Source organism: Pavona decussata, unplaced genomic scaffold (assembly GCF_977016875.1).
Source record: "Pavona decussata unplaced genomic scaffold, jaPavDecu1.1 SCAFFOLD_210, whole genome shotgun sequence".
Lineage (NCBI taxonomy): Eukaryota > Metazoa > Cnidaria > Anthozoa > Scleractinia > Agariciidae > Pavona > Pavona decussata.
Window position 1 is genome coordinate 362,684 of NW_028145615.1, and position 13,606 is coordinate 376,289.

At 39.7% G+C, this 13,606-nt stretch overlaps 2 protein-coding genes across 3 annotated transcripts in view; one reads left to right on the top strand and one right to left on the bottom strand.

The window, feature by feature from the left end:
- Nucleotides 1–13,606, bottom strand: part of LOC146460582 (ubiquitin carboxyl-terminal hydrolase 48-like) — a 67,869-nt gene that overhangs the window by 2,887 nt on the left and 51,376 nt on the right. The gene's annotated exons all lie outside the window — the stretch shown is intronic.
- LOC146460583 (ATP-dependent RNA helicase DDX19A-like) overlaps nt 48–13,606 on the top strand; it is a 36,288-nt gene continuing 22,729 nt past the window's right edge. Inside the window, exon 1 of one of the 2 annotated variants that reach the window (XM_085087923.1) lies at nt 48–149. In XM_085087923.1, the coding sequence (XP_084944049.1) occupies nt 90–149 (60 nt within the window). In that variant the 5' untranslated portion in view covers nt 48–89. Of the gene's footprint in view, nt 150–10,628; nt 12,305–13,606 lie in introns of those variants that run through there. The other variant, XM_085087922.1, reaches the window with a different exon arrangement.

Genomic DNA, 13,606 nt, shown 5'->3' on the forward strand with positions numbered 1-13,606 from the left:
GCAGTCGTTTTCAGGGAACTCGTATTACCACACCAGCTGAAGGTAGATTTTCCTTTTCATTCCTCGAATATAGTTAATTTTACCTTAAAATGGCTGACGAAGAGTGGGCGGCCGAAGTTGACGAGCAGGAGCGACAAATTTCTGCCCAAGTAAGTAACTTAAGTCTTAACTGCTTCGTTACAGATACAGTCTGTCTTTTTTTTTTTGTAAGAACCTTTTTTATAAGAACGTCGAGGCTGAGATTAACCAAAATTTTAAGAAAATATTAGGAACATTCCTCAGGCTGAGAGTCGATTAAGAACGTTTTTTGTATTTTGCTAATCTGTATATAAATCAAGGTAACAAATGTAAATTAACCAAAATACTTAAGCATGTTTTGTATAACATTGACACTGGTGACACAGCTCGGTTTGTCATAATCACTTTGATAGGTTTCTTGGTCACGTCCGCTTTGATTTACTGAAATACATGTAGTGTATGCCATGTAGTAGAACATCTTAAGAACGTGTTCAGCCTCAAATCACAAAAAAAATTCAGCCTCAGCTCCAAAATGACTCTCTCTCTCTCTCTCTCCCAGAGGTATGAACAGGCACTTTGGTAACATTATTCTCTTATTGATATATCTTTGCCTAAATTGCGTGGTAAATTCTAATTCGCTGTGTAACTATGCATAAGCATGTAAACTTACTGCATGTAGGTTCACAGCCAATACCACTCAAAGATGACTGATATAAGTCATGATTAGTGCCCGAGAGGTTACAAAAGGGCCCTATCTCGTGGTAAGCCTTTAATTTAAAGCTTTTAAATTATTTTTTGTGGTGAATTGTAGCTATTGGCTTTCCATTTGTGTCCCATACCATTCTCTCGATTACCACGACACTTAAAATCGATGATATCACGGCCCCAAAAAATCTGTCGTGTATGTATTTGACTTTTCAAGTCGATGAAAGGTTTCAAGATTCGAAAAAAGCCCATTTTTTGTTTCGCGACTTTGAATAAATTATTTTATCGCTTTAAGATCACCAATGTCTCTGAAATTTTAACAGCAATTAGAACAACTATTAGGTATTCTAACAAAAGAAAACCGAATAGAGATTTGCAAGAATTTTTAATTTTTTATAATTTTTTTAGTTACCGATGTCTAAATAACGGCAACGTTACGGAAGCTCCCTATTTGCCATATGTTCCAAAAGGTGTTTTCGATATGTTTTTGCGAGAGATAAGAAACTTTATACCCACCAAATTGTGCGCTCGCACAATAGTAAGAAGTGACCCAAAATTCATTTTTGTCCTCCAAAAGGATAGGGAGTTAAAGCAAAAAGACCTCTTTATGATGGCCTTAGCGCTTTTTGCCTTAAGCGCTTTTATGGTATATGTATACAATAGTTTTCTTGTGTGACTCATTGTGGTATTGAATGAAGCTAAATGACATGATTAGTTCATAAAATAATGTCAGAAATACAATTTGACCGTGTAAACATTAGAGCAACGTGAATAACTTTAAATGGACGTGCTCAATGATGATCAATTTTCACCTTAGAGCTTAGCTGTTTTATGCCACTTTTCCCGGGAAGATCATGCTCCCACAAGTTTCCTAGGTCTCGAATTTGCTGGGAGTAGAGATATTTGCAGGGAAGGATACTTACTTAGAGTTCGGTAGTAATCTGTCACAGAAACTTGACGATGGAACTCTTGTACCATATGACCAGCAAGTAGTAAGAAAACCATTTAAGAAGCTTTTTTGCCGGTAGCAGATTTTGTAGTTGTTTTGAATTTGCTATCGGTATTTAATGAATTTCGTAGAAATACTGAGATGGTCAGAATATTCTTCTAAACTTGATATGAAAACACAAATATGAATGCAATGAAAGCTTATAGCCATCACCGTCCTTGGGAGGACTCCCGGGTCTGAATGAAAGGGGCGTGGATGCTCGCCGTGTTTGTCAGGGGTATATGGTTGCGGATTTTGGTTACTCTCTCCACAGCCATTTCTTTCTTTTTCTTCTATTCTCAATTTTTCTTCTTCTCTTTATCTTTGTTTGTCTTTGTTTTTCCTTTCTTTTCCCTTCTTTTCGTTATTTTATAGCTGAACGAGTGGAGCAAGGGCGCAAAAAAGAGCGCGTGCAGAGTGCGAGGTCGACTGCGGAGCGTGCGAAAAAAAAAAAAAAATTTAAAACGCCGCGTCCATTTTCCCTGTACACACCCCGACGCTACAGTTCTTCTAGATCTGTAAAAAGATACGTTTTCATTTTAGTATCAACAGGATTATTTGGGGCAGAAAGCCATTTTTTATCCATCAATTTACCTTTTAAAGGGTTCTACGTAAAGAAATAGATGAACGCTTGATATTTACTGGAGAAGCGTCGCAGCGATAGCAATTTCCTCACACCCGTACGTTTCATCTGCAAGTTTTGCCTTTGCGCAAAGTGTACGTTTGCACTTTTCCATGTCAAACAAGCATTGGTATAGTTTTTAATTTGAAACCTTTAGTCTTAATTTAAATAAAGACAAACCTCTCGATCTTTACTCCGGCGGGCGACGGATGCACGTGGAATGGACTGGGGCGATCAAGGTAACTAAAGAGGCCGACCAATCTCTATGGGATTGTAGTTGAGCACAATCAACACGAGGTTTTATGTTTTTCTTCCTTTTCTGGGGCTGAAGGCTTATATTTTTATTATCAGGAGGTAAACTGTTCTCCATTTTATTATTGTAGTCATATATGAAACAGAAAATACGAACACGCATTCAAAAGTCTTTAATACATTGATAGTTTGGCGTGGTAAAGAGTCCTCCTGGCGTTGTTTATGTTTTCTCTTGTCATAGATGAACGGAAAATCCAACATTTTGAAAGTATAAACGTCTTAATTCTTTGTTAGATCACCAATTGATCGTTAAATTTCATTAAGTTAGCTGGGGCAACCATGTTTTCTTGGACCTTTTGATCACAGTACTGTACCTCGAAAATTTAAAAAACGGATAATTTGTCTGCTGCCTTTTCAACCCTTCTTCGATCTATATTTTTAATTTATTAAGGGAAGAATAGATCAAGGGAGGAAAAACGAGGGTGGATTGGCATGTTAAAATGGGTTCGACTAATCTGCGTGACTCCCACTGTGTGTCCGGTGTGTTGATAAAAGCCCTTTCAGGTTTTCAAATTGCTTTTACAAGCATGTCTTGAGCAATAAAAAAATGTCTCAAGCGATTTTCCTTTCTATAAGAGCTTCTTCCCTTTTGATCAAAATGTGATTCGACCGCTCAGCTTAATGGTGTTTATCTTGATTGTGAGGGGCAATTCTCAAGTATACTGAATGGAGGGTTTCTTACTGATCATTCAGAGCCGTTAGGATTAGTTATTGATGTGTAATTGTGTATACTAGCTATGTGCCATTTGTCAAGGTTTATCGGCTCGGATTTACTGCGAGATTTCAGGTAGCGCTAAATAAATGTTATCTGTGAAGACACAGGATCCGCGGATCTCTTTACTCGTAATTTCATGATGATGCTATCCGGGGGGGGGGGGGGGGGGGGGGACTTGGGTTCAGTTTTGCTGGGTATGTGCTGCTGGCCTCTCAAAACCCCTGCCCTGTGTCTCGCTGCAGGAAGATTGCAGGATGTTACGTTTGTTTATCACGGATATGAGACTAACAGATCCACCTGTTTACAAAGCTGATCATTGTCTCTCGCTTCCGAGCGCTATGGCTCGTTACAGTTGTCTTTTAGCTCTTTGAGTTGCTACGTATCTAGAAAATAACTATTGTGTTCCCAGAGCTGACATGTACCTCCATTATTTTGTGGCTTAGCTCGTATCCGCAGCAGATATTTAAAGCTAAGACAGTCGGCAACTGTCTTGTGATTCTCTAGGATGCTAATGAAATTACTTCTGGTGAGTGTCTCATGTTGCTTCTCATGCAAGACTGTAGTTTCGTTTATCTTGGAATCTCGTCGTTTGCTGTATATCCAGTCGCCACGGACAACGCTCAAATGTTTTAACCGTATTTATGCTTCGCGCTCGTTATCTTAAACTTAATTGAAAGGGGGGCGCATAGCCAAGGCTGAGCTCCGTTTGCTGGGAGTAAGTAATGAAACTGAAATCATGAGTTCTGCCATATATTGGCCACAATCGTGGCCGTTTATTTTCTAACAAGTAAACTGAATCACATAATCTAAAATGGTAATTTATTTCCAGCAAAGGTGAGGACAAACCCGCCGTCTGAACCAGTTGATACCCCCCCCCCCCCCCCATTTATTTCATTTAATTAACTGTCGAGGGAGGGCCAAGGGTGGGGAAAACGTTTCCCTACTGAAGAGGCCTGAGTTCTGGCCTGCATTGATTAAATACTCAGAACTAAGAGTCCCGTATGTAAACTGACCCCTACTAGTCAAACATTAAAGTGCCCCTAACCCTTCAATTTGTTTTCTTTTGATAGATTTCCATTTCTGTGAAGAACTCATTTTCGAAAATTTTTTTCAAAAATATTGAATCCTTTTTTTTAACGAGCACTTAAAGTTACTGAAATTTTAAATTTTTGCGCGCTTTAAGCCCCGCTGGACAAATGTTTGTCTCGTGGGCTCATTAGGAACGAGCCAATGAGAAGCGACACTTTCTTCGCTGTGACGTAAGAAAAGGCCTCGGAGCGTTATCAGAAGGAATCTTATGCATGCTGATTCCTTTCTCTACATTTCAAGAGTTGCTGCATCTAAAAACCACACATTTTCCGACCATTTTCTCTGTTTACAATTGAAGCATTACCGCAAATCTTCGGATATTTTTGCACGATGTCCTTTTCTTACGTCACGCTCCATATTTGGCCGAGTGGGGGACTAATGCGAACGATAGGTGAAAATATCGACAAGACTGCCTTCTCTTCTAGCGCTTGTAAAAACAAAAGGATTCAATATTTCTCAAAAATTTTTTCGAAAATGAGTTCTTGAAAGATATGGACATCTACCAAAAGAAAACAAATTGAAGGGTTAGGGGCACTTTAACTCACGTAGCGAGCCGCATAAATTCATTTATTCTCTGTAGGAATAAATTTCCTTTACATTGCTTAGCGGATCAAAAATGCGCCCCTGTTTTGCTATTGGTCCAGAGCTTCGGACCAATCAGGTTAGAGCACTGTAAAGGTCGATCCAAGATAGTAAGAGTTGTGTTTCTTTTGAAGGCATTTTCGTCAGTACAAGGGGCATAAAAGAGGTTATCCCCTCTAAAGAGTATAATAACTTGAGGGAATGAATGTCTTTTCCTGATATCTAAAGTATCTTAGACAGAGACCTGAGTGGAGGCCAGAAAAGAAGAATAAACATATTTACGTTCAGGAACATCAACAATAACCTTTTTAGTATCAGTTTATTTTCAGTTAAGGTTTTTTTAGCCTTCTGAACTTCTAAATCTAAGATCTGTTTCTACTGTGTTGATCTAAAGTTGAATTTATTAAATTTAATTTACTAACAAAAATTGTACCGTAGTTTGGCGAACACCAATAATTCGATTGCATGCTTCTGAAACTGGCTCGTGGGTGGCTCTGACCAAGTCTTGAATGGCTTTGATTTTACATCTGATTGGTTAAGTGGATGGCGCATTCTTGGTTTTCACGTTACGTCACCAAATTCTAGAATTCAAAACCGGGAGGCCTAAAAAATTTTTACCTTCATTGAAGGCAAGATTACCTAACAATATGTCTTTTTCACGATTCCTTAGCTCGATGTTCTACTTCCTTTTGAAAATAGAACAGTTTCAATTTCCGAGTTTTCATCGTGCTTGACATCAGGAGGACGGCCGTGACAGAGCTGTTCCGTCTCTTAAAAATGACTCTTCCGGTGATTTTCAGCATTCTAACCAATTTAAGTTTAAGGAAAAATATTTATCGAAACATCCGAACATTCACAAGGGGAAACAAACCTCTTTTCTGGCGAAAGTGAACTCCAGATTTTTTTTTTCATATTTCCGGCCACCATGTTGGTGCCCCTCAGAGGGACAACCACATGGTGTCTCCATACTGACCTCTATAAATTTGTGAGGAACATTGTGTCAAATAAATCGAGTACGGAATACCGCACAGACCTGATACTTGGAAAGATTCCTTATTTATTTATCAGCTATAACATGTCAATTTCTTGACTTCACTCACGGAATGGTTTCGATTTTTTTATGGCGTGACAGTGAAAACCCCGGGGGTGGGGGTACTAATATATAAATCAACGGGGAGGCTCCTTTCCGACGTCCGACCCCTTACCCTTTTTTATATCATTTTTGGCAGAAAAGGTACACCTTTCGTATACCTTCCATTGGAAAATAAAAAAGGCCCTTTTAAATACCTAAATAACGGATTTCCCTACCCTTTCATATACTTCGACTCGTGAAATCCCTACCCTTTCATACACCCGGGAAGCGTGAAAAAGGTACCCCTTTCGGGCGGAGCTTCCCCGTATAGGCCATTATAGGGAGTACCCTCCTCCCCCGGGGTGAAAACCGGCGATTACATGTTTATTTTTGAAGCAGTCAAAGAGCATAGTTAAAATCCAAAACAATTCGGGGTTACCGAAAATCCGAATTAATTGAAAACCCGGTTAAATTTTGATAAATGGTATTCCCTGTTCAAAGTTCATTTGTGAACGTTTTATCCATCAATTTGCAACGAATTACTTTCGCTGATTACAACAGTCGAACCTGTATATAAGGGCCACCCTCGGGACTTGAGGAACTGGCCGCTTAATACAGGTGGCCGCTTAATACAGGATCACTAAAAATACTCACTGGGCGTTGTCTAATGTTAATTTTAACTGTGTATCATACAAAAACATTTCATGCAAGGAAACAGTAGGACAATCAACACTCTTTCAAGAGATCAATACTTTAAACTTCAAGAGATCAATACTTTAAACAAAGTTTAGTGCCAACTTGTAACTTAATGGTATAATATACGCAACATTGTGTAAAAGCGCTGTGCAATAAATTGTCCTCTACTCTTGTACGGTGTACAGTACTGTATTTCTAACTCACTTACGTACAAGACTTGCAGTTCACAACAAAATATCTCATTCCGCCATTTCATAGTTGTTACGATCGAAGTGGAATTATAAACGGTAATGTTGCTAATTAAAAGTAACACAATATATAATAAAATTCTTCAAGTTAAAATAGGCATAGGGTAAGAATTACAGCGACTTAAACAAGTGGGACACGTGCGTTTGGCGCCTCGCAATTTGAAACTTTTGTTTGTAGAGCAAGTCGTTAACTGTCGGCACTCCCAGCCACAATTCCTGTTATCCATGGTACTGTGCATATGGCTAAGTTTCCATTCAAGGGTGGCCGCTTTATACAGGTAAAAGTAACAAAGAAGGACAAACATGGGACTGCTACAGGGTGGCCGCGGCCGCTTAATAGAGGTGGCCGCCTAATACAGGTAACAAATACAGCGTTTGTATGCGCGAAAAATCGGGACTTTAAAAACTGGCCGCTTAATAGAGGGTGGCCGCTTAATACAGGGCCGTTATATACAGGTTCGACTGTATTCACCATTGTCCACACGCTATCAATGTGTGAGGAAAACACGAGATCGGAAGACAGTAATTGGTGACCTGTTGTTTTGTGTGTGCTTCACGCAATTTTTGTTCAGCAACTAAACCAGACGCCAAAATAACAAAACACTTAAAGTCCGGCCTGTCAGGAAAAAGTTTGTTGTGTTTTTTTATCGAAAAAAAGTATTCTTTTGCCGCAAAACGCCAAACTGTGTTGGTTGAAGAAACGTTTCTATGAAACAGTGGAGTTCTTTGTCATGAAAAGAAAACAATATACATGCTGCATTTCACCTTTGAATGGCAAAAACTCTGTGGTACACAATACCAGTGCAACATATTTGAGGTTAAAAGTATCGTTACAAAAGTTCCCCATGTTTTGTTACGAAAGTGCCCCATTGTTACAAATGTTCCCTATGGAACGTGTAAAAAGTTCCCCACATGCGTTAAAAAAGTTCCCCATGTTACCAAAGTTCCCTTTTTTCGTTACAAAAGTGCCGATACCTCTGGCTCTCTCTCTCGAACTCTCGAACTCTCGAAAGTTGTATTACAAAGTTTCTTTGCAGTGTATAAGTTTAATTCGTCAAGAATACTTCGTTTATTGAGTGCAATGTACTGCAAGCAAATATGAAGCTTAGGGCCTGTTCACATGGAGGTGGGGTACCCCGGGACGGAGAGGTACCCCATCTACCCGAGGTCAGAAAAAAAACAGGCCTTCACATACAACCCCGGGGCGCTGGGGTGAGGTTTAAAAGGCCATCGCGTGGTCGCTAAGTACATATATCAGCAAAGATGGCGGATGGAAGGCACTTTTCGTTTCGTTGTTCTTACGGGCACGACTTCACCTTCATCCAAGACCGGTAGATCAGCTTGGTTATCAGACTCGACAAATGCACCTTCAACTCCTTCAGAAGTCAATTTCAGCAAAAGAATGTCGGCACCAATAAACAAACAAAAAACGCGCAAAAACATTTTGCCGTTTGTTACGGAATATCGCCCTTCTGTGCCTAACCTAAAACCATTCAGATCAGAAAACTTTTGAATGCAGAGGTCCACACAACGCTGGAATTAAACTTGTTGGTAATTTTGCCGGATCTCTCTTGTGAGAGACCTCGTGTCAGGCGTCACTTGAACGTGAAAATACAAAACTGAATGCAAGGCTGGCACTACGGCAAAGGGCAGATTTATTAGTCCTCCTCAGGGCCAGAGCTATACTGAAGAAAAATATAATAACGAACGCTGAACCTTGATTATACACTTCTATATCTTTGTTATCTCATATTTACAAGTACGCTGTCTTCATGTGTGTAGTAGCCAATCATTTTTTTCCATGTATTTTTTCAAACTTTAATTTAAGGAGCCGTTACTATATTTTCCTTCAGTATAGCTCTGGCCCTGAGGAAGACTAATTCTATTAGTCGAAATATTGGCCACTAATAAATCTGCCCTTTGCCGTAGTGCCAGCCTTAAATTCATTCAGATCAGCCTCTGCTAAGAGAGATCCACAAAGACCCTTTCCTACTTTCGTACAGAAAAGGGAGATCTTTGAAAGACGTACTCGTAAGAGCAAATTAGCATTGAAGGTCATATTCTTCCTATCTCGTCTATCTCGACCAATAGGAGCAGTGTTTGGCCTGTCTTATTTATTTTGATAATAATAATAATAATAATAATAATAATAATAATAATAATAATAATAATAATAATAATTTGCTCACTTAATATAGCGCCTTTTAACATTAAAATGATCAAAAGCGCTTTACATGAATTTAAAAATTTTATATAAAAATATAATAACTATAAAGAATTATAAGAAATATCAATAAAAACTAATACTAAAATAAACAATTGACAACCCCCAATGCCATTTTACCAAGCAAGCTCTTCCATGTCAGAATTCATCTTTGCCGCCATTTTGAATCTTGTTGAGAAAAAACATTAGCCGCTGACCACGAAAATCTACTTTCTCACTTAAGCTTTAAGTTCGACTACAGTTAGGTTCGACGTCTGAATCAACTGCCGAACTTAATTATTTGGGTCGTTCGGCTCATGTAAAGTTCGACGTATGAACCGGGCCTTAGTAGCCTGAACAAACGCAATGAATTACCAAGTTCAAGCCCCCACAGAAATAGGTATGTACTCAAAACATCTCGAATAACGTAAAGTAACCGTTTGTATCATGGCACGTGAATTGTATCACGCCACGAGCATTAGTATTATATCGCCGAGCAAACGCTTGTTTTAAATCACCAGTTCGAATGATTTAACAAATCCATGATATGCCCTCGTGTAAATAGATATGTACCAAAAATCTCTTGTATAACGTAACGCCGGTAACCGTTTGCATCATGGCACGTGAATTCTGTCACGGCACGTGGAATTATATTTTATCGCCTAGAAGCTGCTTGCTTTAAATCGCCAGTTTTTGCCGGGGGAGTGATTACTTTGAGGGTCGTACAGGGGGGGTCTCTTGCACGGTTCACGAACAGAAAAAATAGCAAATCACGGATCACAGAAATGAAAATTTCATTCATTTTCATTTCAAATTACATTCACGTTTCACGGGAAATAAAATCAGCTAATCACGCATCACGAAGATACCCCTGTACGACCCTCTACTTTACATAGCCAGCTTTTGAATCTTTACGGTCATTCGTTGAAGTTGCGTGATGAGTGTTGTCAGCTCCTGATCATATACAAAACAGAGCTGTAGCAATAAAACGATGAATCACTTCTGAAGCCTGAACTATTTTTTCCTGAGTGTATATCTCAGTCTATATCTATCGATTTGGGGGAGTTAGCGATGCTGGACGTTATCACTGCTAAAAGATCGTAGGCTTACGCACCACGTAGTCAAATATGGCCCGAGTATAATTAAGCTGGAAACAGCTTGTTGTATTCTAAACTAAATCCTGAAAGCAATTCTCGGAATCCAGAGATGTCTCTCTTTAGTACGGACTGCACGTTACATATTAATCAGATTAGCAGGGCGGCATGTGCCAATCAGTTTCAACACGCCGTGACATGAAGCTATCAGCAATTTTTAGAAAACCAGGATGTTTTACATTTCTCAAAATCATCAAAACACTTCAATCCAGACTTTCTGATTGGTTAATATTCTGTTAAACCAGACATAAACATCACAAGATCACAATTCACAAGGCTTCATTGTTTTAAGACTTCTGTTGTTTTAAGGTGTGTTCAGCTCGAAACTGTTTCCTTGTTTCCTACATTAATCATGGATATTCGAACGTTGTTGCACAATCTTCATGAAGAAGTATTCTGTTCTGTGTGTATGACCAAGTTCACTGATCCAAAGCAGCTGCCATGTTTACACAGCTTTTGCCTTCACTGCCTGCAAAGGATTCAACAAACGAGCGGAATTCGAGAAACCATTTCATGCCCAGAGTGTAGGCAAACCTTCAGGATCCCTAGAGACGGTGATCTTAACGCTTTGCCGACAAACTTCCGTCTCAATAGTTTGTTGGATGTGTTGGCCATTAAAGAGTGCAATACAAGCGACGTAAAGTGTGGAAACTGCGACAGATTAAGGGGAGAAAGCTCCTACTGCTTCCAGTGTTCCTCTTTCTGGTGCGATGACTGCATCAGTCTGCATAATGGCATCAAAGCCAATAAAAAACATCATGCACTCGCTTTGAAAGACTTTCAAGATGAAGACTTTGAGAACATTTTAAAGCGGCCAGCATTTTGTGGAAAGCCAGGTCACGAGAAGAAAGAATTAGAGTTCTTTTGCAATGTTTGTGGAGTTGTTATTTGTACGACTTGTGCTTTAACAGATCACGAAGGTCACGTGAAGAAGCCTTTGGAATCAGCCGCAAATGAGCGCAAGTTAAGAGTGAAGGCAGCGATTAAATCTCAGCAACGAAGAGCGCAGAAAAAGATGAATAAAATCGCTGAACTCGATGAAAACTGCGCTAAAGTTCAAGAACAAGCCGCTAGAGTGAAAAGTGACGTGCAGCAGTTTGTTGACAGTATTTTTGCAGTCATCGAAGCGAAAAGGATGAAAATCTTTGATGACGTTGAAAACAACGTGAAAGAATCACTCGAGCGTCTGGGAATGCAAAGGCAAGAGATTGAACAACAAGTGAAAATGCACGAAACAACAATCGAGAAATGCAAAATACTTTCAAAACGGACCACAAGCGCTCAAGTTATGCAGCCAAACGAATTTCTAGACAAACTATTTCAGGAGGAAGGTGGCCAAAACGCCACAGCTGACCTTGACGGCGTGGCTTTTCCCTTTGAGTTTCATTTCGTGAAACATCAACAGTTTTTTGACCGTGTAAACACTGGAGAAATTGGCTCCGTTCAGTTTATTACAAAGACTTCTCACGAACAGTCAACTGCTGAAGGCAAAGGAATCCGTGAAGTAACTGTTGGACTTGAAGCACAGATCGTTGTAACAACAAGGAACGCTCAAGGAGAACAATGTTACGAAGAGCGTGACTGCGTAACAGTGGAAATCAAAAATCGTCGAGGCCATGACTGTTCGACTAAAGCGCAAGTCCAAGATAACAAAGATGGCACTTACAACATCAGCTACTTTGCCAAAGAAACCGGAACATGCCAGGCATCAGTGAAGGTAAATGGGGAACATGTTTGTGGCAGTCCTTTTGAGGTTCAAGTCAAACCCAGACAGTTCAGACCCGTGGTATCTTTTGGACAACAAGGTTCGTCTGCTGGAAAGATTACCTGTCCTTTGAGGGTAGCAGTGAATAAAAAAGATGAGATTGCAGTGACTGAGATTGATAGCCATAGGATCCAGGTATTTAGTAGCAATGGAATCCACTTAACGTCTTATATTAGAAATGGTGATCAGCATGGAGAGTTTGACCTCCCTCGTGGGATAGCTTTTCATAATGATAACTTTATAGTGGCGGACAGTAGAAACCACCGCGTTCAACTCTTTAGTGGCCAGGGTGAATACCTTGGACAGTTTGGAGGAGAAGGAAATCTTGATCACCAGCTTAAGCATCCTCATGGTTTTTCCAATGACAGTGATGGCAACATTATTGTTGTTGATTCAAATAACAAATTAATCAAGATCTTTTCACTTGATGGTCAGTTTTTGCGTAAAATAGGCACAGGGGGCTCTTTCAGCTTTCCCATTCACTGTATCCAACATGAAAACTATCTTATAGTGTCAGACACAGAAGATCATTCTGTAAAACTTCAACAGGGACGGAAAATTTCTGTATAAATTTGGAAAGAAGGGGGATGGGGACGGGGAGTTCAATGAACCCGAGTGCCTGTCAGTGAACAAGACAGGACAACTGTTGGTTTGTGATTCAGAAAATCATAGAATCCAGGTGTTTGAATTGAGCGGAAAGTTTGGAACAAAGGACAGTAAGACTGGAGAGTTTAACATCCCAGTCTCTACAGCAGTACTAAGTGATGGTAAGATAGTTGTAGCCGACTTCAAAAATCATCGTTTTCAGATTTTTTAATAGATATATTCATCAATTAATCATTTACCTTTGTTTCAAAATCAGTTCCACAAGTGAATAATGTAGTTTGAAGAAGTTAATTGTGAGCAATATATTTTTGCTGATTTTTATGCTAAAACCATAATCTTTTTAGTGTGTTGTTATTTTTCCTAGTTAAGAGTTGAGGGTTCATTTGAGGTTATTACTTGGGCCGTAAGGCGGCACGAGTTAAGGCTCCGGTAGCATTATCAAATTCTTTTTTATTTTTTGGGTCGCGATGGACAGAGTGATAAGACTTCGAGCCACGAGTTATTGTTCTCGGTTTCGTTTTTTGTACTCGGTTGGCACGAGTTAACTTTTCATCGCGTTTTAAAATTCTTTAAATTCTCGGTCGCGTTCTTTGTACTCGGGCCGTGAGGAGTGTATACAATATGCGAGCCAGCGAGGCATGCAAGGCATGCAAGGCATGAACAAAACATGCGAGGCATAGCTAACTGGGGAGCTATTTTAAGCTAACGTGAGTGTTATTTAGGCTTACCGGAGTGCTCTTTAGGCTAACCTGAATCAGGAAAGGGGAGGGGAGGGTCCCGAACTCCCTCTTTTTTCTCGCTTCCTTTGCTCTCCTCCCTTTCCCCGATGTA